This window comes from Amblyomma maculatum, chromosome 4 (assembly GCF_055883805.1).
Source record: "Amblyomma maculatum isolate TAMU_Amacu chromosome 4, ASM5588380v1, whole genome shotgun sequence".
Classification (NCBI taxonomy): domain Eukaryota; kingdom Metazoa; phylum Arthropoda; class Arachnida; order Ixodida; family Ixodidae; genus Amblyomma; species Amblyomma maculatum.
This window is the reverse complement of record NC_139347.1, coordinates 11,508,704-11,534,500: the sequence shown is the minus strand read 5'-3', so window position 1 is coordinate 11,534,500 and position 25,797 is coordinate 11,508,704. Positions and strand designations below refer to the sequence as shown.

Genomic DNA, 25,797 nt, shown 5'->3' with positions numbered 1-25,797 from the left:
CGCAAAGTCTTCATGGGCCGTGCAGCATCCACACTCTCAGCGTCGTCTTCTAGAACACTTCGTTGTCTTCGTTTGTGAACGCACCACTTTATCAGTCACGCGTTTCCTGGTAACAATATTATGTCACACATATGATATTTCATATTAACACTTATTATAGGAATATCTTTTCAAGCTTAATGCTTTGAACAAGGAGCATCGCACATTTCACTATTGTATCTACACTGTAAATAAAAATTTATAGCAACAACGATAGTGGCCAAACACGAATGTGCTATCAAGAGTTAAAGGGTTTTTGCGAAGTGCATCAGATGTCATCAACTGGTTTATTCTAAATGCTAAATCTTGATGTGAAAGGAAAAGAAATGTGACAGATAGAAGACGAACATGGTCCACAAGTAAAAAGTCTTCCCATACCATCGAATAGGGGACCAAAGTGCCACAAAATAGAATTCCGCTGCTCTATCTTTTCTCTCACAATAATGAAGCCAAAGAAAAAGCTCCGAGCGCCGCCAGAGACCATCTCGTTTGGTCATGGTGACAGAGTGAGCGTCTTCGCTTGGGCGGAGACACGTCTCCAATCCAAAAAGATCCCCTACGTGGCCTTCCGTGACAACGGCGACGATCAGTTATTCACTGCAAGCAATAAAAAAAACGAAGGATGCAAATGGGTAAAAGTAGTTCACCACAGCGATTTCATCGAGCCCGGAGGCACATTATCCTCCAGTACTTACGACGCAACTGCACTATCTCTGAAAGAAACCACGTGATGCCTTCTAAGAAAAAGCGCCCTCGCTTTCAAGATGCCCCGTTTATTATTTTCGTTCTTGCTTTGTAACCTTCAATTTCTCTAGTATAAGAAAGTACTCTTTGCTTCTTTCTTACCTTAACTTCACCTGTGTAAATAATTTTTGTTGAAAAATACAGAAATTTTCTGTTCTGCTATGCGTTCTGTTTTTAAAATTTCTCTGATTTTACAGTTTTTTGTGTTGGCAGCCAGTTTCATCAATGAACACCATTTTTTTTTTTGGCAAAAGGCTTGCTAACTCCACCTCGCGAATATCTCTCGGCGTTGGCAATGCTCGATGGCACCTATAAACTTGGCCGCACAACAGCCATTGTCCGGCTACCGAAAAGAGACAAGTGGAAAAATGCATAATAGGTATCACTGATGCAGGGAGCCAACCAACGTACCTCAATGTGCCCCCTTAGTTACCTTCTTTCGAATAAAAATTGCTATACGCCGATCGTCGCAGAGCGCCTTTGGTTTTGTCATACCATTTCGCTTTCTTTCAGCATTTGCCTACTATTTAGGTAAAAATCAGTTTCCGAAATAGAATAGACGGCAAAAATATATCGAATTATTTGCCTTCTAATCAAGCTGTCGGCTGGAAAACAGAAAATTACTGTTTTTTTTTTTCGTGAACGTATTTCGGTCAATGAAGTATAGCAAATATTCCCTGTACAGGGACAGAAAGTTTCTCTAATAATAGCTGTAATTTCACACACATTATTTACAGTGAGCCATTTGCGACCGTGGTTTTAACAGTGACCGCGCAATGATTGGATACGCCTGCATAGGTCATTCTGAACTGGCGAAAAACTATACGTCGAACGAAACACACCACAAGAAAGAAGATGAGACACAGGCGCTTGTCTGTCAGTGCTTGTGCCTCGTCTTCTTCCCTGTGGTCTGCTTCGTTCGGTACCAGTTCAAGTATGAACCAACTATCCCAAGAAACGGTGTTATATGTCAATTTATTTTTATTCTTTCCTTAAATCCTAGAAACAGTGTTTACATTTCTCACGACATACCCCGCGCTCAGACAATTATTAACTACATTTTCTCTCCATTTGCAGAAATAGAAATGGAATACTGATATACAAGGTTTCCAAGCGTTGTCACGGGCGCTATTTTTCAGAGTACAATTTTAGCAGTGAAAGCCGAAACAAATAACGATAAGCTGATTAGTTTGTCTTGCAGCCTTTCGCCACGCTTCGTGCACCACAATATTACTGCCACTGGGGCGTAGATGTACCCTCCCTATACTGCCACAGCGCATTCATTTTAGACCCTCTATAGCACACTAAATGGCAAATTATTTTTCAGCTCAGACGACGATAGTAAGTGACGTAGCACCGAAAAAGTGGCACGCCGATGTGAACAAACGAGGTATATTCCCGATTCGAGGAAAATGGTGGGGAACTTTGATGCCCGACCCATGTTTATTTTCAGCGTTGCATAAGAGAAAAAAACCTTAAAGTAAGTGTACGCTTAAGTGACGCAAACAAACGCTTTCTTCAAAAATCACGACAAACACGCCTATCGAAATGTCTTACCTGAGACAGCCCAACGTGCTTGACTTCAATAACAGCAAAATTATTCCAAAGAGATTTCGTATCGAATATCAAGCGCAAGGCATTACATTCATTCAAATAATACGAGGAGTGTTACGTTTCTCCACCGACAAGTGGGACAGCTGACGCGGCCACCGCATAGCAACAGGCAGAACCGCGAGCGGATCGGCCATTTCGACGCCGTTCATCGGCCGCGCAACGCTTCCTCCCGCTCCCGCGGACAAGTCTCGGCGTGATCCTGCCACGCGCCAAATGTGTGTGCGTGCGTGTGTGTGCAAACGCCGGCCAAGCCTGGAGCTCGTGAGAGAGTTCGCCGCCCTCGCCCGTCTGCAGGAGGTGGAGGAGATGAGGTCGGACCACCTGCGATTGAGTCATTCCGACGTGTACAAACGTGTTTGGCTCTCCCTTTCCTGTGAGAGTTTACCCTTTCCTTGTGAACTGGAAAACCTATAAAAAGCAGCGGCCGACTCCGCTGAGATAGAGACTACTTTGACGCGCCGTTGGCACGACGCTAGACACCAGCTATGTGAGAGTGTCAGTAATCTTTCCCGGTCAGCTTCACTGCCCGTTTCTTCATGATGTTGCAGTAAAGGTTGTTTCGTTAGAAGACGCCTCGTCTTTGCTGGAACCGTTGATGCCGTCCGCAGTCCACGGAGCCTCCAGGCCAAGGCTACCGAGGGGCCGCACGTAATAACTGCTGGCAGCGGTACGCTACCCAGGCGCACGCGACCCAAACCTAACAGGAGCTTAAATAATAGAGGGAAATTTAAGCTCAGCCGTTAAGGGTATGGCTGAGCTTACAGCGGTGAGACGACGACGACCAAGCCGTGACCGTGGTTGGAGGGACGAGCCAGGCGATACCGTCGTCCAACAACTGGTGAACAGCGGAGGGACGAGGACGACCAAGCAGTGACCGTGGTCGGTGAAACAAGCCAGGCCTGACCAAGGTGCAACCTCTGGTGGGAAGAGCGGAGATGTCCGAGGCGTGACTCGTGAATCAAAGCAGCTCAGCGGAAAGTCGGGAGCAGTGCAACGAGCCCTGTGTGATGACTGGTTGCCTGCAGCGGAACGACTGCTTTGGATTCTTGGCTGTGAGGTTTGGTGAGTGCGGGACTTTCTTCTACTGAGTTTTGCCAGGCATTTGTTAAGTAGAGAACAGAGCTGTTAATGTGTTGTCGTTGTTGCTGGGTTAAGTGCAGCAAGACATTAGTGGGTAGTAGAGAAGGCAGCACTCGGAACAGCCATGGGTTTGGATTTGAAGTCGTTGCGCAAACCGAAATTGCTGGAGCTTGCGAAGGAGTTGGGTCTGGATTTGTCAGACAAACTCAGAAAACCAGAAGTGTTAAAGGCTATTCTTGCGTTGGAAGCTGAAGATTACGAGCTTTTGGAATGCCTTGAGATCATTGACGAACGTCACGAGAAAGAGGAACGTGAACGTAGAGAACGTCACGAGAAAGAGGATGCCCGCGTAAGGAAACGATGCAGCTGGAGATTTCAGCACATAGAATGAGCGTGGAAAAGCTTAAGGCTTTCAACGCCCTTCAGTGTAACGGCTCGATACCGCGAGACGGTACGCCACCGTTCCTCATCGCCGAGGATATGGCAGATTATTTGGCAGACTTCGAGAGTGTCTGTAGAAGTAAACGCTTCGAGCGAGATAGTTGGGCGCAGAAGTTGATAGCTCTTCTCTCCGCTGAAGCGTCGGAAGAAATCAAGCGCTTGGTTGGCGACCGCTTGAAAAATTACGATGAACTAAAAGAGTCATTGCTGATACGATATCAGATAACGCCTCATGATCTTCGGAAGAGGTATGAGAGCGAGAAACATTGTGACGAGTCGTACTTTGATTTGGCGTATCAGTTGAAAGCCGCTGTAAGCGAATGGCTAGATAGTGCGGAAGTTCCGGAGCAAATCGAACTTGCACCAGGGTGTGAGACACAGCTTGGGGAAACGGCTGAGCAATGTGACCGCAGTAGCGAGCCGACCGAGCCTCGAACAGAAGAGTATCCTGTTACCTTGGTCGAGTCACTAGCTGAGATTGTTAGCACAGGCTTAATCGGTGAGAAGTCCGAAGTGACGCCGTTAAGCGAGGTGAACTGCACGCCAACCCAAGTAGCTGTAGGAGATACAGTTCCATCAAATGAGAGTGGGGAACGGGCAATAACTGAACCGCCTCTCGAGTCGAAAGCAGAAGCTTGTGTAGAGCGCGACGGAGCTGGAAATGAGCTAGGAGAGGAGAAACTTTCAGTTTCCGAAATCAGCTGTGTCGTAGAGCAGGGTACGCAGCCGATCAGGGAAACTGCGCAGCCCGCGAGTTGTGATCAGCTAGGGCAGACCGACGAGGAGTGCGCGTCCGCTGTAGAGAGCGAGACTTGCGAAGGCGACAGCGTACGTCTAGAGCCGAGTCAAAATCGTTCGTGCCGCAATACCATGCTAGGTTGTATTCGCGAAAGCAACCCCAGTGAGAACGCGTACGTGGTACATATGACCCTCGCGCAATCCGAAGCGCCCCAGCTGTCGAAGGAGCTTGATCGTGCCCCGGTTAGCTCTGAGCGAGGCGACGCACTGAGTGGCGAGCCGTCAGAGCAAATGCCTAGAAGGCGGATTGACGCGACTGGCGTGAGCAGTTGTTGTTCGAACTTGTCTGAAAGTGAGTCCTGCGATGCTGGCCGCAATGCAGACGCGGCGCCGCACTTCTACGACACCCGTGCTCTACTTGCTCCGGTTACCGCTAGATCATTGACCGCTAGCTTGTCAGAGATGGCTCAGAAAGAAAGCAGAAGGCTAGTATTCCAGTGCTGCCGACGAAAAACGCGGAAGGGCAGGCGCGAGAAAGAATGCTGCCATCGTAAGGAGAGCAAACTCAAACGATTGCAGAAAGAAAGCAGAAAGCCTGTGTTCCAGTGTTGCCGCAGAAAAAAAGCGGAAAGGCAGGCGCGAGAAACAATGGAGCAAATTGAAGCTATCGCGAAAAGGAAAGCGACTATCCCAAAGGCACAAATGCGCCCGTGTCGAGAAATCGCGTGACTGGTGCGCCACACGTAAGGAGAGGGATAGGTTGTTCGGAAAAGTGAGTAATTATGCTCATGTGTTTCTTTGCACAGAAACAGGAAGGTACGGTTGTTCCGGGAAACGGACAGCCGAAGCTTTACTGAAAAGGGTGATCTCAACGGTAACGCCGATGGCTTAAGTCGGAGCCCATAACGTGAGAAGAAGCCTCAGTTTTCACTCCTTGGTGCTTTTTTTCCTGCCATAGGATTTTGAACATATTGTATTGCATTATTTTTGTTTGAAGGGACGTTTTTGAAAGCGCAATTTTCAAATTTGTGGACGCGTTCCAAGTGCTGCTAAGCTGCCCTTTAATATAGATGGGGGCATAAGAGGGAAATAGTCTGGCATGACTTAGTGAACATTGTGCCGTGCTTGCTGGCTGAACGGTTGAGTTTTTAGCGTGGTTGTGATGTTGTAGGTTGTCAGAAATCTCTTCTGAAGACAAGTTGCAGGGTGCCTTGGAAACCGGACTTGCCAAGGACTTCTTCAGGCTGACTGACTCAAGAGAAGCAGTCGGACGACCCCGGCTAGCAGCAATATCCCGATCCCTCCGGACAGCGGATGCAGTCCCCTGCCCTTCGGGATCTCCCTTCCCCGGCGGGGCAGTCTGTTACGTTTCTCCACCGACAAGTGGGACAGCTGACACGGCCACCGCATAGCAACAGGCAGAACCGCGAGCGGATCGGCCATTTCGACGCCGTTCATCGGCCGCGCAACGCTTCCTCCCGCTCCCGCGGACAAGTCTCAGCGTGATCCTGCCACGCACCAAATGTGTGTGCGTGCGTGTGTGTGCAAACGCCGGCCAAGCCTGGAGCTCGTGAGAGAGTGCGCCGCCCTCGCCCGTCTGCAGGAGGTGGAGGAGATGAGGTCGGACCACCTGCGATTGAGTCATCCCGACGTGTACGAACGTGTTTGGCTCTCCCTTTCCTGTGAGGGTTTACCCTTTCCCTGTGAACTGGAAAACCTATAAAAAGCAGCGGCCGACTCCGCTGAGATAGAGACTACTTTGACGCGCCGTTGGCACGACGCTAGACACCAGCTGTGTGAGAGTGTCAGTAATCTTTCCGGGTCAGCTTCACTGCCCGTTTCTTCATGATGTTGCAGTAAAGGTTGTTTCGTTAGAAGACGCCTCGTCTTTGCTGGAACCGTTGATGCCGTCCACGGAGCCGCCAGGCCAACGCTACCGAGGAGCCGCACGTAATAACTGCTGGCAGCGGTACGCTACCCAGGCGCACGCGACCCAAACCTAACAGGAGCTTAAATAATAGAGAGAAATTTAAGCTCAGCCGTTAAGGGTATGGCTCATAGTGTTTCACAAAAATGAACGAGGTTTGGTCTGGTTTGGTTCTATGGCTTTAAAGTCCGAAAGTGACTGAAGCTATGATAGACGCCATAGTGGAGGGATCAAAAAATTTCAACCCGTGGGAGTTCTTTGGCGTGCAATAACATCGCACAGCACATGGGTGCCTAGCTTTCCGCCTCCTTCAAAAAATGAACGCCGCGGTTAGATTCCATCCCGCATCATTGGGTCTTGCATTTCATCCCGCTCCAAGCTATCCCTTCATAACAAAGCACTTTGTGAACATGTTTGCTCTGCATTGAAGTTCGTCCATGAGAATTTTACCATTACTATTTACATTCTCTCAGAACCCGCGCAGGTTATAAGACGAGGCGATTGTAATTGCAGATGACGGCTGTGCACCATAATGGAGCATGCGCAAACTACGGACAAGTCACCACATTTGTGGCAGACGGGTCAGCATCTATTGAGGTCGAGCAAAATGTTGAAATTCAAATTAATTCCATGTTTAGTGGCGGCACAATAATCACGACAAAGAGCAGCTATCAAAAGCTGAGATTATACATTGATAACAAGCTTGCTGTTCATGCAGGTGCGCTATAAAGGAGACTCGCGGTCTCGAACGTGCTCGAGGCAGTGACGTCTTTTCTCCAAGCTTTAAATTCCGGAGAAGCCGACCAACAGGCCAGGGTAATAAAACTTGTACCTATTGTAGCAGCGGTGGGTAAGTGGTCGCACAAGGAATAGGGAGACGCTCCTCTTGCGTAAGATAGTGATGTTCACGCCATTAGGCTAGCGCTGCTCCGGACAATCTGCTTTCATTCGATCAGTGATCTCCTAATTAAAACGGTGGAACGCGAAACGCAGACAGCACTTGCTAAAATAATTTGATAGGCTCAGGTTTACAATCCAAACTTCAAAAATTTAGAATGCCCCGAACTTAATAGACAAAGCATTTTTTTTTTCAACAAGGGCTAGTAAGGTCACCTCGCATGGTTCTTCAGAAATGTACGTTCCGATCCAGCAAACTAATTGGTCCATGTACCTTCTGAGGCCGATCATAAATCATTAAGCTCGTCGAAGATGAAAAATACTTGCGGTAATTTTGCCTGAAATGATGTAGTGCTGCTGTCTAAAAGTAAAAAAATTGCTTCATATCTGAAATATTTTTGCCACGACAACCTTCTATGTGCAAAGTACCGAAGCGCACTCGTCAGCTTGACAGTCTCCTACAACCTGATATGATAGCTGGCTGAAGCATCACTAATTATCAAACAACTATATCGCATCCGCAGGGACGTTCTTTCGGCGCAAATGCACGAATGTTAGTGCTGGATAAAATGAAATGGTTCTGAGAATAGGATAATAAAAGGAAAAATATATGCCTAAGCACCACTGTATTTACACAGAAAATCTGCAATTCACAAATGTGGCAGCGGCATCTGGGTGCGCGGAAAAAACGTGTACAAAAAGACACCTATACGCACCATCGCAACTACAAAAAGGTAGCCTCATCATTTGACTGCAACGCCGAACTCCTCACGTGAAGAATATATGAAGAAAAATAGAAGATTTTCTCTTACGCCTCTCCAGCAGAGTAATCGGCCAGATGCTTCGGTCGCCGTAAATACGTTGCTACCTTCGCTGGCTCCTAAACCTCCCGTGTCACTTTTTTATATAAAAAGAGTCAACCTAATGGATCTGCATCAGAAAAAAAAAAAACACAAATAATGAGGGGCTCATGGGCGGCTTTTTTCGCGGCTTTTTACGTGAGCCCTGAACCGTAGTGCTCCGCGGCTATGTCTGAGCGTACACCGCATCTTTTCCAATGTTATGGGAAGATTTAGGAGCTGTTCTCGGTGCCATCGGCTACTAATATAAACGGGTCAAGGCAAGCCGGCTTTCTTCACGTGTATGAGGCAAAGAGATGCCGCGCACATTCCTCTTTCGATGCAAATATATGCTCTTCTTCCGTTAGCCAAATACGAGACAGGCCCGAACGGTTGCTGCCACATGGCTTTCAGAATTTCTCCTGTGAGCCCTACGAGTTCGAAAAAGCAAGTCCCGAATAATTATTTTGTTTATTATTGAGGATACTGTAAATTTATTTATTCAACCACAACGACCCCCTTTTCCTTTTCTTAATCCTCTAAGTTTTGGCCAAAGTATAATTTTTTTCTTTTATTCCTGTGGTACCTTCGCAGGACGTGGACTAATATGGGCCTTTTGTTAGAACCTTTCCCGTATGTGTTCATTTTAGCTCAAAATTTAGTATTTTCCTGTTAAGCTTTCCATTACTTTTTGAAGACTGATGTCGTAAAATTTGTGCCTGCCGCTGTGTTAAGTGCTGATTTTTTCAGCGAACTCACAGATGTGGTATTACTATAAAATAATAATCACTGTAATTTCTGTGGCGCTAAATGCGCATAGTTCTTATCCCCTGCGCCCTAAAGAAACATCTCTGCATTCCATGGCTTTGTCAGGAAATGTATATGTTGGGACTAGAGAGTGACGTTGCAGTGACGCTATTAGGCATTGAAAGCTGACTATTAGGAAACACTAGACGACCAAGAACACCTTTCATATTTGCGCCGTAAAAAAAAAAAAAAAAAATTGTAGTTACGGAGAAAACATATGCATTGACTCACATGGTTGCTATATATTAACCGTGTTGCTATATGTTAGATAGGAACCTTGCACATATAAAAACTGGACCGGCTTTTACGTAATACAATGGGAACTTATTAAATCTTAGAATGCGGATGACCCTCTCACTTGGTCGATGATCATTGCATTCCCCTTTCCTTTCTGAAATTCATTTTGGTCATTATCATCTCTGAGCGAACCCATGCCTCGCTTTTGCAGTCCGATCGTATCATGCCAGGTGAGGTAAATGATGACAGCACTAGGATAAAAAATTTGAAGCCTAGAAAGTTTCGAAGAGGGTCTTTTTTGGTCGTCGCATGTCAATTTGTGCATTCGTAAGCTTCAGAGTTTTCATCTCACATAACTTCTTTTTTATGGCTGTTCGCGTGAGCTCTCTTGCTGCAAAGCGCAAATATTTTGCGGGACTGTTCTAAGAAAGCTAATATTATAATTGCCCTAAAAAGGTAAACATTATATGCGCAAGTGTCATCTTCTAACTTTGTATGCATATAAGACAAACGCTTAGATTATGGAGGGGTACGCACTTCTGCAGCAATCTGGAGCTGTATCATTGTTTCGATCGCTACTCCAAAATCACGCCGACTGAGCTCACCCCTTAGATCGTATACAGCCGCGCACCGCGCGTTCACCCAGTTAGAGAAGTTATTTACCAAAGGAGCACGGCGCATTATGCCCGCATCAATAACCATGGTAATCGCTGTGTATCTCCAGGCTTCCGTCTGATATCCGCCGAAGGTGTGAGTCCAGGCTGTACGGTCATGGCTTCAATTTACCAGACGCAGCATGGTATTTGCGATGTCGTACTGAGTGGAGCGTGCTGCCTTCTAGAACTGGACTAACTGGATCTCCCTCCCAAACGTGCCCCGGACGAGTTCTGCGTAAACTGCGGCCAAACTGACACGCAAACAAGTGTACTGGGCGCGCGTCTCATAGCATACGCTTTTAATCTATTTAAGATACTTTTGATGCGCCTTTTCTTTTAAGGTGTAAGGTAAGCGGAGACTACGGGAATTATTTGAGCGTATTTTAGGCCGATCTATTGACCTTGCACGGTGGCTAAGCTAGAACGCGGCCTTTTACCCTCGGTGGTCTCATCCTGCACTTCGCATCTGATAACACATCTCTGCTCTTTGGTGATGCCTCTTAGACAGTAGTCTTTTCAACCTCGCCAAATAGCGTTCCCTTCTGAGGAAGCCATGACGTCACATTCGCGTTTATAATGTAAACTGATGCTTCTGGCTTACCTGTTGTCAATAGACCCCGCTCAGTTTCCGCCATCCTCCCAGGCCGATCCTTCATATACTTCTTACCAGCGTGCATTGTTCCAACGGGTCGGTGCTTTTTTATGCTTATTTGTCTGTTTTATTCAAAGCATGATTCCACTCTCTGATGACGTAAACACTATGAACAACTGATGAACCAGTCCAGATATATTAGGCGGCCGGCGTTACCGAAGGGCGATGTGGGATGCCTATACCATGCCTTTCTTAAAGAAGATGACTTCCTTAGTGCGCGTGTTACTTTCATCATTGTTTAAATCATCAGCGCAATGTTGAGTTAGGAGATTAATGTAGCAAAAGCGATATACTCCTGCCCTTCACAGTTCACAATACATGACCACAATGCTTTCAGTGGAAATAGCAGGTACCAATGTAGTAGCGGCGGCTTTATGATTATATGTAATCAATAATTTTTTTGAGTTCTTTGTTGCAGTCGCTGCGGCAACACACTCATTTTTTTTATTTGTCAGGGAGCGCGGGTGTATCTGTGGGAATCTGTTGAGGCAGCAATCTCTTGGACAGATGAGATCAAAGTTAAGTGCCTTTTTATTCAATATCTTCTTTTGCATCGTATTATTTCGAATTAACTCTGGCTGCAAGGTGGCAACAACAGAGGCCCACATTTTTCTTGGGGCTGCGAACGGATGGATGGAAAGAAAGAAAGGTAAATATATGACCGACGAATGCACCCACGCTTTAGAAGATGCTTAGAACGGTTCACTACAATGTGACCACTGCAGCTGTGACCCTACAAGCAAAATTCGGCAGCCTAGTGGCTGCCGAATTTTGCAGCCGCAGCCGTACCGCAAGTTTTCGCCGAACTTCTTTTCAAAGCTGAGAACCAGCAGGAATATATAAATCACTTTTTCATCTTTCCGCTCGAAGCATATAGACATATTCATCACGATATTGGGGAAATGCAAATAAAGAGTGGTACTTCTAGTTTGGCGTTCGTACCTAGCTAACCGTTATGAAACCCATTTTTTTTTTGTAATCATGGAGCGATTAGTATTAAACGCTAGCAGAAAACTCTTGGAAGTCATTTTCTTTAGATACACCCTACCGTACCAGCCTTCTGTCTTTCCTTGTCAGTATAGTTTTCCGGTGAAACGCGTTCAGACAGTTACAAACCTCGGTAATCATGATAATTGATTTAAATACATCTTACACGTCAAACAATCTGTGAATCTCTAGTTCAGTATGTATGGTGTACGAAGGCCAAATCAGTCGTGGTTGTAATAGCACAATGCGACGGTTTATTTGACGGTGGGGGAGGAAATGCACAAAACAGCTGAAGCATCCGTAAAGGCTTCAGTTCTGTTTCTAATTCTCTTACCTTGTGGCATTTCGCGCTCAGGAGAGACACATTAATATAAGGGATTTTGTACTGCGGAGCTTCGATATAATTTAAACCATTTCGGGTTGTTAAACTCTCCCTGAGAAAACGGACAGCAGAATGACGTCTTTTCTTCCGCCACCCTTTAATTATAGCTGCCGCGGCCGGGATCGCCCTTGTGTTCTTGGGCTCAGCAGACCAGCAGTGTAACCACTGAGCCACCGAAGCACAGTCAAGGAAAATGGTAGTTGATCGCAGACAAACAGATATAATACATCCCTAGTCCTCGAACCTTATTATTACGTTCGTTTCGACAATCGTTCATAGTAGTGATTAAAATATGTTGGCTTTGTTGTGACATAGATTCACCTAAGGAATGCGTAATTCAAAAAGCGCAATTGCGTATATAGGTTTTTTATGTTATATAATCAATGTTTGATTTTAATTTGGTTTATACTGGTTAACCTAGAGTTGCAATGCAGATAGGAGGGATGGCATTGTGGACGGCACCGGAAAATTTGACCACCTGGAGTAACGTGCGCTGACGTCTCCCAGTAGGCGCCTTTGCATTTAGCCTCCTTTAAAAAGCAGCCGTGGTATCCGGAATCGAATCCGCCTGTTCAATGCCCACAACCTCTTTGGACCGACGGAGGTTAAAAGAAATTATAATCGACTGATGAACGTTACCTTGTACACGTGCGATCATCACGTTTATACGCTGTGTTAGAATACATTCAACTGCACATATTTTCGCATTTTTCACTGCATAACCGTGCATCTACTGATTACCGGGAGGTAACCACATACGTATACAATACTTTAATGTGTCAAAACAGTGTTGTGTAAACCAGTGCATTAAGATATTTTCCACCAAAATCAAAAATTATATACTCACGGGCACATTTCTTCTCTCAAGCAGGAAATATACTTAGTTGTCCACCTCCAGGACCAGAACTACAAAAATGACAAGGCCGTTAAGCAACAAAATCCAAATCAACCTCTTTTATTATTATTTAGCCAAGATTTATTTTCATGTACGATGGTCCTCATCTTTGGCAAAGTATAGGATTTTGCAAGAGAAAAGCATAGGAATATTCTCGATGATATGTTCACTTCCACCACGCACTTGAAATGTTCTAGCCGGTGAGAAAGACACAATCCTGACACCATACGAGGACTTTCTGCGCTTGTACTGGACCCTCGCAGTCTCGACTTAGAGCTGCACAGAATGCAACATTTATGGACAAGGTAACTTCATACACAGGCATTTCACTAGTCAGAACGCGTCTTCTCAAATACTATTCTCCACAGTCACGACAAGTAATACCTTCATGAAAAACCAAGAAATTTTTCTCCTGCAAAATAAAATGTTTTAAATATATTGAGTCATAAGAAGATGCTTAGAATACAGGCCGTATATAGCTGTAGCCAACTGGCACAGATGTTCATTTTCGCGAGCGTTGCTATTTTTGCTAATCAGCCTTTTCTTTGAATACAACTTATTTATACTGATATGTAAATTTCGCATTTATGATTTTTTTTCTAATTCCCAAAGTGTGATTTGCTTATCCACAAAAAAAAAAAAAAAAAAAAAAAAACGAATGGCATATTCAGGTTAGGAAAAAAAAAAACAGCGTAATAAACGCCAATTATCTTTAAGGATGTGTCTATCGGTGTTACAGCCGCTGCGTTGGAGCCTTACGCCTGGAGTACAAATCTAATGCGGCGTTGCTATTTCGCAGTTCACCCACCATGCGGTAAGCTTCTGTTTAAAAAGCGCGCGTTTCTGCAAAAAGCATATAAAGCTATTTGATCCCGCTCTCTATATTCGATGCAGTCGCAGCTGGTGCTATAATTCCCTCTTACACGCATCCAAAGCTTGCTTTCTTTGTTCAGAAACACCACTGGCTTCAAGAACGCACATCTTTTAGGTTGGATTCTGTAGGAGATCGGATCTGTCGTGTGTGTGTCGTTTCTTGCTTTCAGAGACGTCATAAAAGCTTCTATGCAACTTTATTGGCGAGCTTGGCACTGGGCAAGTTGGAACATCTTCTCATAAAAGCGCAGCATTTATGAGAAGTTTATTGATGACTTCTGGGTTTGCACTTACTTTACTGTAGTATATTTGGAAAATATTACTTTGTTTCGAGCCCACGAAAACCTGCCACGGTGCGCATGTCTCCACACTCGGCGAGAACCAAATAGCTTTAACTCTAAACTGCATTCTACATTCACTGTGCGAGCTGGAAAAGGATGTCCCAGATTTGTACCCGGATAAAGCTTTTCAGGATATCTCCCAACTCTTTCATAATGTTCTCAAAGCATAGGATGTATCTACTAATGCGATGAGAAGAATGCAGCAATTCTTTAAATAGAAAAATCTGAGAGCTGCTGCTTACAGCGCGTATCCGGGGCTGTGACTAGCTTCGAACATCTCTAAGCTTCACGATTTGATACAAAGGATCGAGACATGAAACAAAAGGAAGCGCATCACGTGTACTGCATGTAGACCAACCTGTACACATATCTACAAACGTGCTGGAACAAGCACTAAACAAAAATAAAAGCCTTTCAAGGAGTTCTACCTCGATGAAGGGAAAATCGCGCCGCTGAAAAGGCTTCCTTTCGTCATTCGTTGCTTCAGTCTTGGAAAGTGCCAGTTAATTTGTGGGAGGTTAAACCGGCCCGCACCGGCCTGCTTGTCCTTCTCGACGGCACTCAGCTCAGCGTCCTCGAGATTCCGGAACGAGTAACAGCTCTGAGTCCTTTTTCCGGGAGGTAGCTGTAGCGTATCTTCTTTTTCCGCGCCGCCATAGTTCACCGTCATTACCTGAGAGAACATGCGCCTCATCGGACAGGCCCCCTTAGAGTCGCCGTCATCGCCGTCCGAGACAGCTAGCCTGTCTGCCGCTGCGTATTCTGGTGACTCTGGAGGGCGCAGTGGATTCCCACCTGTCATGCGACCACTGGCCGACCTGTGGTGGGATTTTTTCTCTCCCCTGCGGAGCATGCTGCGTAGTCCAGGAAAAAAACCGTGCGCCCCCTTGGCTGCCTTCACCACCATGGTAGGCACCACACACGTTTTCAAGGGGTCACGTAGATCGTTTAAGGAAAAACGAGCCAACTGCGAAAGGCCGCCGAGTGTTTCACCACCCCTGGAAGGGGTTGTTTGACGACTCTCGACTTCGTCTTCGTCTCCTCCCAGTCGAAAGGGACACCTTGGCTTGAACTTGGTTGCACTCGGTTCATCGTTTTCCAGGTTCTCGTTGTGGTCCTGGTTTTTCGAACCGAATGGGCAACATTTCAGCGCCGTGCGTTTAGCCGCCTTGCCTGACTTAGAAATATCGGAGAGAGCATTGTTTTCCTCAGGCCGTTGCGAACTAGCAGCGGTGTCATGTTGGCTACCTTCGGAGCGCTCTTCTGAGACCAAAAAAGGACCCTTGAATAAGGGGTGATCTATTTCCACGTCTTCTAGTGAAGACCCCGTCCCTGGGCCCGGCGACGTGCTTGTGGAGACGGCACCTTTGGGCACTGCCCTACGCTCTACGCAGGGCGATGCTCCTTGAGACGAAAGCGTGTCGCTACTGAGAGACGGCTCGTGACTGCTGGCGTACTCTACGTTAATAACGCACACAACATCCTCAAAAGGGTCATCCACGTCGATGCTGGAGCTGTTTTGTCGAAATGGCTCGGCGTCGTCGAAGCTCTGCAGAAATTTTATATCCGACCCGCTGTCGGGTGTCGAGTCTTGACGGCTGGTGGCCACCAGGGGAAACTCGAACACTTGGCCTCGTAGTTTCCTCTTCATTGGTGGCGTAAATTGGCCCGGGTATTCCTGTCAGAAGGAGAAATGTGTAACATTATGGTGCCTGTGAGCATAAGGTGCGTCATCAGGGGAAACCCGTCTCACAGAATAGTTCGTGAGGGTGACTTTATTTATTAATATCGCTCAGAATATAGTAACACTTTATAATTCTGTGCAGCTGTTCACGAAGTAAATAAATACGCAGCGACCGTTTCTAATGCATTAGCATCCTTATCCTACGAATTGAGTGCAGTAAAGTCGCAAACTTCGCAGTAATCATTGGGCGAGTTCTTCAAATTCTTTATTTAGGGTAACTGGATATCAAAATAAATATTGAGGAACATATTTTTCAGACGTCACCCGCAGTGGTCTCTATTTCTGAGATGCTGTATCGATAATTCCTCGTATATAAGACATGTCTTGTTAAGTAGGTTATTTTTTCAATAGGAACAACAGCTAGCCAATATACGCGATCGGTTCAAATTTAACTTTGGCGTTTCATTATACGCTGTAAAAAGGAGCGGCGTTCAGAGAACCATTCTTTCTGGTCCTTCATTCTCGCATGAACCGGTTTTGATACCAGCAAACAAGTAATTTACAATGAACAAGGGAGCTCTACTTTCCCTCTCTGCTTTAGCTCGAGTTTTGTTTATTTTTATTGCCTTAGGACTCTTACGAGAGATACTAGTTTAGGTCACTTAAGAGTGTGCTTGAATTTCACCTCAACCCCGGATTCTCCGTGCAGTGGGCACGACCACATTCTGAGAAAAGTGTTTATTCCTTGCGAGCCTTCGATGTAGGCTGAACGGAAAGTGGAGGTTCTAAGATTTTTCTAAGACAATTTGTCTAGCGTGGTGACGTAGCCAATCGCTCCGAAAAGGTTCCTCAAGTTCTTCGCTTGACAAAGAATTTTTGTTTTTCAGCATGCAATGTTTAGCGTGAAAATTAAAGGATTGAGCAATTCATTCTCTAGGAATGCTGTAGAAGCTGTACCAATAGTTCTGGTTTTATTTTTCGACAATTGATGCGTTCGCTTTAAATTATTTGTGCATTCTAGCACTGGCAAGCGCAGTTGATAATGGCGACGGGATACAGAGGCGCAAGAGTAACTCGTTCTAGGGACTGCCATGCCACAACGTTTTTTTTTTTTTTACTCAAAAGAGATTAGGCCAAGGACTTGTTCTTGAAGGATCCATATCATTTGTGGGTACCCAGTGGTAGTGGTGTTCGAACCAGCAGTTCAAGGTGCTCAGACATTCAGGTCACTGCTGTCGTCTTTTTATAAGCGTGTGCGCCAGTGACTGAATCCCATAGAAAGCGTCCATTACATAATTTAGGCCACCCATTGTGTCACAATGCTACAAACCCATTCAGTACAACAGTGTCCATTTTCCCGCCAGATAAAGAGATCTGGTTACTGAGGAAGCGACAATAGCAAAAAGACGTGTCGTCCTCCAGTAACAAGTAAGAGCACTTAACCCGTGACTATTAATACAGTGTCACTTTTCGGCACATTGTGTATTTATGGTAACCTTACCAGACATTTTTTTTTTTATCTTCTTGCCCGCAAACTTCGCCCTCGGAAAGGCGCTCGCGTTACAACCGAAGGAAAACACTAAGCGAACAGTTCTTGTTTTACCGTCATAACGATATATCGGTGAAGCCTTTCTGCGTCGGCAGTTCGCCCAGTTGCAATGTTCATAACATCATGCCAAACTACCTACACTCCTATGTATAAGACCACCGCTTTGAAAACAAAATTGCTACCAAAAATGGCTTCACTGAGCTGTAAGCTGTACGCGTCCCCTGCAGGTTGTGTCTTCATCGGAGTGCAAAGAGCCTTCTCTTGCAAACCTTTTGTTTTTGATTATTGTTTCATGTCTTTCGCCAAGACAACTTGTATTAAGCGCGTTCATAATTGCGCCCTCCACTTGACGCTTGGTGGCGGACGTCTTCCCAAAGAGCGGTATATTGAGCGAGAGGAAAGCACGACGTTGAAACAATAATTCTCTTTACCATCAGGGCCAACTTATTTGCGAATTCTTAAACTACAGCGTGGTTTGCTGTTCGGGTTGCCACTAATATGTTTATTATTCAGCCTTTCTAACATGATCTTTAATGGTTAATTGAAACCTTCAATCAGTCGGCAATAATGACTTCATTTCTGCGGTAGTGGAATTCTCAAGTTTGTATATTCTCGTTTCCATCGTGATTTCATGGCGCGTTCAGGTCAGTATCCGGTTTCTTTACCACCTTCCACTATAAAAGACAATGACACATACGATTTAAAAGCTTCATGTTTGGTTCCAGGGTGTATAGTGACGACGCGAAGACGGTCATCAAGCAAAAGACACATCGGAAAACCTGCGTGCGCTTTTTAAATGTGTTCTGCTGAGATTTTGTTTCAGGATCTTAATATTTCAATCACTTTAAACCAAAGTTTTCCAGAACATTCAGTAAAAGTAACATCTTCAGAGATAGTGCCGTCCAGATAACTGGCGCAATCATATGGCAAGAACATTAAGGCGTGTTTAAAAAACGATACTGTAAGTATCCGATTACATGTAGAAAGGTACACAATGTACCAGGGTAGCATATAGGAAGCGTATTTTCTTTCCACTGACTCTGTAAATGTAATAATGGCGTCTGTAAGCATCTCGAGCTTGAAGGGAAAAACTTCGTTTTTGCGTAGCAGAGCGCATAGTGACATGAGTGCCTTATATTCATGAGCGTTTCTTCCCTTCTTCAATAAATTCACCGAATAATAAACCTTAAAAACACTGCAGAGCTTGTTTCGAAGCCACTGAGCCAGAGCGGATTTTCACGCACCGATGTCTTGACGGTGTCGATACCGGTGAGTGGGGATCCCCCCGGCGATGGCGTGGAAGAGCTCCGAGAGCCAGTGTTCCTATCCGAGTGTACTGGTGAACCCGTGGGCGACCGGAAATGACCACCGCCGCCGTACAGCGCTGGGCCGAGAGATGCCGGGTCCGGGGCAACTGCATCGCCCGGACGCGAGACGCTGTAGCAGCGAACCGACAGCTCGGGAGAAGGCTTGGTCTCCAGGAACAGGTAGCCATCTTTCACAAGGTGCCTGGGAGCAAACAAGAAATGGGAAAGAAGGTATGGCAGAATAAATCACCTCAGTCAAGGAGATAAATATAATACAAAATCGCTTGAGCTCCAACTTTCTAAATGTATTTCATATGCGCTGTGTTTCACTAGATGAATCCTGTCTAAAGAAAAAAAGTGGTGTTTTCACCTTTATTAAGATCTGCAGCTCCAACCTAATGGAGCACAATTAGTTTAGTCTACTAATGATCAGTTGACAATGAACTCTTTCTTTTTTTAGTTATCCCCCAGTTCTTCAATATGCAGCAACAGCCAACAGTGCATTATTATACGAAGTGTGGGGCCTGCCAGCAAGACAGGAATTATTTTTGTTTTTCATAAAGAACTTCACCCAAAAGCAGTCTACGACATCAACATGCCAGTTGGCGCCAGTAAGCACGCATAAACCCAATCAGCTGATAGATGGCGATGTAATCACGGTGAATATAAGCTGTATAATAAGAAGCTGTATAGAAATGGAGAGACCGGGACTATCGCACTGCTGCTGTAAAGGTATATTTTGATAGGTGATTTAAATGTTAAAATATACAGCACATATTGTGGTAGATGGTGCATTACGAAAAACAGAATTAAAATTATTCATATGCACAGTGCTAATACAACGCAACTAAAGCTATATATTTAAGTACATTATTAGAGCTTCATAAATAGAGGTATAGTTGTCGTCAGCAGAAAGCGCCGAACATACACAATATTTGCCGAAAGTGCACACAACAATATAGAATTCCTTCTTATGCGGGAGATTGATTTGCACGGGGTTGGTGTTGCAATGGCTTGAAGGGGTGGTTAAGAGCCTCAGAAACCAAAACCTTGTAATATTGTTTTTCTCCGTATTTAGGACGCACAAAAACCAGTTGCCATGACAATTGCTTGCTAGCACAGATGCTTTTGAACAGGCCATTCTTTGGATGGCATATATTTTATTTTTTTTATTCTGTTTTGTGACCTTGCGGACATTTTCTGGGCTTGCAGCATAACAAATAATAGGCGACATAATATACATGCTATTGGAGATCTATCTGATACATTGGTATTTGATGGCGCTCACCGCTTGGTTTCCTCGCTGATGGTGACCTGCTTGGGCAGACCGTGGCTCTCCACTTTGTTGGCCAGGGTGACCGTGTGCCCGAAGAGGCAATAGCGAGGCATTTGCGTGCCGACTACTCCGGCCATGGCTGGGCCCGAATGAATACCAATGCGTATCTGTATAGGGCAACATAATAAGAGGCCATGGCGGTACGCAATCCAAAAAGAATCTAAAGAGAACAGCTAAGTTTCGCCTCATCTCAGTGAACCACCTAGACAGATCGGATGGTAAGCATTCTCGCTGTCTCGCCCCCAAGAACGGTACCGAATCTATAAATGGGGAGAGGTTATTATTGAATAGCCTACAGCTTGATTTGTTTTTTAGGGAAAAGCATTTTCAGCCTACTCGAAAATTGCTTTGGAAGACCATACACAAGGATGAGAATTTAACAGAAAATAAAGAGTATCCAAAATATATGTGCTCTATCTAGCTTATAGAAATATCATTGATTGAGACACCAGACCTTATTATACTGCAAACGCCAAAAGTGCGAGTGCTTAAAAGATATTAGAAAAATAAACTAACAATGATTAAACAAAGCTCAGGCATTTTGAATTTTTTGGATGCGTTGGACATATTGGTTAAGCTTTTCTTCAGGGAGCGAAAGCAGCAATTTAGCCTATAGTTTCGTTCTACAAAATAGTCTTAAGTTCAAGGCTTTGTATTTATTGAATGTTTCCACGCAAACTGGATGCAGCCCGTTTTCTGGAAGCAGGGATAATTGAGTTCGTAGAGTCGTAGTTACACAGAGGGCAGCTGATCTGGAGCGTTGCGTGAGCGGAATAATAAAGCGGCAATAAAGGCATCCGCTTCCGTCGAAATAATGGCACTGCTTTCCCTCTATTTTCGCCATGGGGCCGTTTTTTATCGCAGCACGTTTTCGATTCGTCCCCTGTCATTAATTTCAGCGAGACCATCGCATGCTTCAAACTCTTCATGGACAACATAGGCCAAGCTTGGCTTGAACGGGAATGACTATGGGTCAAGCGTACTTTCAAAGAATGGCGGAGATGAGAGACGTTTTATAGCACTGTCTAGCTCAAGTTATTTATATGTTTTTAGCACACCATTGTGCGCCCCCTTCTTTTTAAATGTTTATGTTTTTCTTCTCAGCACAAAGAGAGCCATTGGTAAAAAAAGAAGCTTAGTGCCATAGGACACGCTCAGAGTTTGCTGGAAGTACACAGACGAAACAATGCTCCCTTGAGCTGAATGTCTATTTTAACTTTATGAGTTCAAACTTCTGTGGTAGATTGCAGAATTTCTAGAAATGGGGGATGCAGCTCACCTCTTTGTGTCACCAGAGCTCCTAGTTAGGTCGAGTTGTCTTTCGACCTTGAAACATCAGCCCAACATGGGGCTTTTTGTCCTCAACGGGCCAGCCGAATATTTCTTTGTTTAATGAAGGAACGAGATCATGATCCTGCATTTTGAAGTTATATTGCCTACTATTAGGCGTACTTTCTTGAGAGCGGCATTACAGTTTGAAAGGCTCATTTTAGGAGATAGGTAGCGCAGATTACATCGAGTCCGCCACGAACACAGATCCTTTCCCAGTAGTTCCTGAAAATTGTAATAAACTAAAATGACCACGCACTAAAGTTTCTTGCTGAGAATTCAGTTTTCGACCATTACATTCCAATGCTATCTTTCTGCCTACTGAGTTTTCAAAACGTTAGTGACCTCGCGCGAAAAAGGTAAGAGCTGTGCAACAGCTAATCTCACATACAATGCCGCTCTCATGTGGGGCATGATTTTACAAAACCAGAGCCTTTTATACCAGTTCTCTGCTAACCTTTCCAGGTGATGCCATAACTGAATTCTGATCAACGCTCGAGTTCGTCACGCTCTAGAAGATACAATGGTAAAATAGAATATACATGGATGTCCAACGCTCAACGTCTTGATCAGAGAAAAGCAGTGCGAGCCTGTCTAATGTTCAGTTGAAGTCAGAAACCGGTCACAAATGCTCTCACCAATTTGACACAGTTAGAATGCGATTGTGCCGAGCTGCTAATCTGCTTTGAGACTGACGACGCTCCGATGACGCATTCCAGTATCTCTGGTCCGCAAGCCATCCTATTACATGACAAGGCCCCCTAATTCGGGTCCCGCAATAGGGACACTACCATCACGTATACCTCGCTACACGGGTAAAGCCACAATATTTGCTTTTAAAATTGGCTTCATCTTCCGCTATTAGAGGGAGGCCTTGGCACAAATTACGAATCTTCAAGAGGCCGCTCGGAAGAATGTCATCCAGATGCCTGCTTAGCAAACGCATATACACCTTTCTGGAAGTTCATTTGCCCTACATTAAGTCCAACGTACGTGCTCAGAAGTCTATTTATTCCCATATTCGTACACACAGACAAGTCTGCTCTAGAATAAACATTTATCATGTGTGTCCGATAGCCACTAGCTAAATCTTCTGCGAGCCCGATGAGCTCAAGCAGTACAAACAACACTAGAACATAATTAATTAGCAGTTTCATATTTTCTTATGCAGGTTCCAAGCAAAAGAAATAAATGGAGGGGGCGACAGAGGAGGTTATTTCGAGACTGAGCCAAATGGTAAAGATATCAGCTGCATTCATGCATGATCAATGTCTGCCGATTTAACGTGAACATCGCTTATTTGTCGTCCATTACGTCGTCTCTGCTCGGCGCGCACCTTGGATATACAGCCATGCTGGGCAAAAAGACCCAACCACTCGAACACATCGAAAAGATAGAATGAATTTCTCATCAAGGCGAGGATTAAATAGAGCACCATAACACAGCTGTAGACGCCAACGAAAGCTCCAGGACCGCTTCATTTCCCAACAATGGCACACATACGCACAAAACAGAGCCGCGACCATGATGCAGTGATTACAGGAAAGATTGACTATTACTGAGATGGACGCAGTTATGTTGAGTTAAATGGTTCAACTTAAAGGTCATGAACATAAATATTGCTTTTTTCTAAGCGTTCATTGCATTACGCCTATTGTTCTGTGAGGCACGTCGTCTGATTCCCCACAGAAGTGGCAACATGAGAGATCCGACCTTTCTAGCGAGCAATCAGGCAAAATGGAAGGCCGAACTGGTTTTGACGCTGACTTTTCTTCACAACGTAATATAAATCCAAGGTAACCGGAGCGGGTGGGGGCCACAACTGTGAGTGCGTCGTTGCCATGACAACCTGCTGCGCCGAGCCGCAGGTTAAAGTCACTGGAACTCTGAAAGTATTGCAGCTGTTTTCTCTTTACCGCGGTGCCACCCATTGGCCAGCTGCGATCACGTGCTCGAGCCCCGCCATAAATGGTCCGCTCGAGCAGACGACGCGCAGTCATCACAGGGCTTCGGCGGTTCGCGGGTAGCGTGTTTTACGATTAAGTTCATCCGATATTGCTCTGTGTGCATAAAACACTCATAACATGGTCGCTCTGGGTCGCCAAGGATTTCTGGGTATTGCGCCTTCGGACGTAGCAACGAAAATGAGGCAAAGCGCTGTTTACTGTTCCGAGCGGAACGTTTGATAATCAAAGAACGGTGTGCTGATGGTGGTGGGGGAAAACGTTTAATGATTCAAAAGGGGTGGAGGTGTGCATGAGCCGGACCTTTGAAGATCCGGCCCTCACAAATGCCACATTACTGTATGACTGCATCGCATTTGCACGACACATTTGTCCCAACCAAGGGTGCCCCGGTTTTGCGAGTTAAGTATTTTGTGAACTCGTCAGCTGTTACCGGAGTCACAAAGCGTTCATCCTGAGATTTACTAGTTAGTTTGACGCCTCTAGCGAATCTCCATTGCATGTTTCGCTGTAGATTTTTTGCCCGTGATAGCTAGGTTTTCAGAGACGTTTCGCGCGCTTTGTTTTTTCTGGAGGTCATTCATATTGGCTAATGAGTAAAAGTCCCGCAACAATATCTTTGCTTTTCTAATATATGTTGCCCATTTGAATGGTTTTCCCTTAAGTACAAAACAATTGCCAAAACTATACGGACCCTGAAGGGTGCCGAACCGTGAGGGTTCCGTGTTAAACTAAATAACCTTGAGTTCATTAATGTGCGCTAAAATCAGGAGCCGACATCATGGAATGGTCATGAGAGGAGGGGCAGTACACTACTTTTTGAGTAGATGGCTTGAGCGGTACAAATGAGCGTTGGGTTTCGCGGATAGCTCGCTGTGCGACAAAAGCCTTGCACACATGCTGGCAAGCATGGGTTGCGCACTGGTCTCTTCAGTCATTTTGAAATCACATCATATCTTCGCGGTTACTGGAGTCTTTCGTTAGCTTTTCGTCTTCATTCGCACAGCTTGTCTACACGGCAAGGCTTACCCAAATCAGCTCCTTGGTTTGGCGCTTTCTTTGTTACTTAGCGGCACCTTTCCCCATTTCCTCCACCCCTTGTAAGTAGTCGCGAAAAGGTTTCATTGGGCGGCCATCTAGCCGCGAATTCAGAGCGTTGGCCTCGCATTCCAGCGTTGTTGGAGCCGTATAACATGTCACTCCGACTAGCGCGCGACAAGAAGAAGGGAAGTACGACGGAAATGAGAACGGGAATGAGACAGCAAGCGCTAAGAGAATAACTTTCTATGCACATCACATTTCAGGCGAGCTCTCACATGAATGCGGCGTATATGACTGCCATAAACAGTTTGCCTGGTCTCAAAAACATGCGTGTTTGCGAGCCTTTTAGAATTACTCGTTTCGGCTGTATAAATCAGAATAACCTGCGCTGCAACAAACGAAGCGCTATAGAACAAGCTTAAGCTTGCATCTTGCGGTGCGCGCACACCCGAGGAGTGAAGTACACGATCGTGGCTGCGCAGCAGTCGTGCGACGCTTTAAATGCTTTCGTAAACCCTCGTCCCATGTAAGATTTCATTCTTTAATACTACCATTCGTTATTTTCCGCGCAAAATCAATCAACGACGCCTTTGCAGGGAATACACAACCAGCTATAGCGGAGCTTTGCTCGTCTAGCAGACGACACGTTCTGCGCGCTGGACCATTCCTGACAACAACAACCCAATGTCGCCCACGTGCGGCCCGCTAATTGCGGTACTTTCAGAGTTCCACCGCAGGTGTGCGCCGCGCGCCGCCGCCGCAGCTCCTCCCGCGTCGCAGCGCGTAACATCACGGCCGCTGCGCACCTGACTGCGCATGCGCCGTGCTCTTCCCGATGCGGAGGAAACTGGCGACGCCTGCGCTCGTTTGTGATATGCGCAATGGATGAACTGGCGGAATGCAATCGTACGTAACCACTACAGCGTCACCAATGGCTACAAAAAGCTACGTCGACGGATCCCGAATTTGTAGCCTGGTAAAGGCAGGCCGAGAACGCGAGAATGAAGAGAGGAAGGCAGATCATGTGGCTGAGACGCTCGAACGATGCGAAGTATGCCTCGCGAAACGACGACAGCAACGAGCCGCAAGCGAAATCACCGCCTCGACGTGCCACCAACGTGTCTTCGTGCAATAGCCAAAGACCCAACCGATATGTAAATAAAAAACTTTATCACGTGTAACCGTGAGAAATGAAGCTTTCGCTCCCACGCTACAAAATGCTGTTGTTGTTCCAGTGCATAAAAGCAGTTCGAAAACGTCTGTTGTTAATTTCCGACCCATTTCTCTGACTAGCGTACGTTGTAAAATATTGGAACATATAATTTACAGCGCAGTCGTGAAACACCTTGACTCTCATGATTTCTTTACGCCAGTTCAGCATGGCTTTAGAATGGGTTTTTCCTGCATCACAAGTTACTTGAGTTCAGTAATGATCTGT

At 45.5% G+C, this 25,797-nt stretch overlaps 1 protein-coding gene across 1 annotated transcript in view; it reads right to left on the bottom strand.

The window, feature by feature from the left end:
• Positions 1-14,417: 14,417 nt before the first annotated feature.
• Positions 14,418-25,797, bottom strand: part of LOC146190301 (guanylate cyclase soluble subunit beta-1-like) — a 67,476-nt gene continuing 56,096 nt past the window's right edge. Inside the window, exons 10-12 of the mRNA XM_084600745.1 lie at positions 19,978-20,132; positions 18,627-18,891; positions 14,418-15,827 (exon numbers count right to left, since the gene is read on the bottom strand). Of these exons, the coding sequence (XP_084456871.1) occupies positions 14,574-15,827; positions 18,627-18,891; positions 19,978-20,132 (1,674 nt within the window). The 3' untranslated portion in view covers positions 14,418-14,573. The remainder of the gene's footprint in view (positions 15,828-18,626; positions 18,892-19,977; positions 20,133-25,797) is intronic.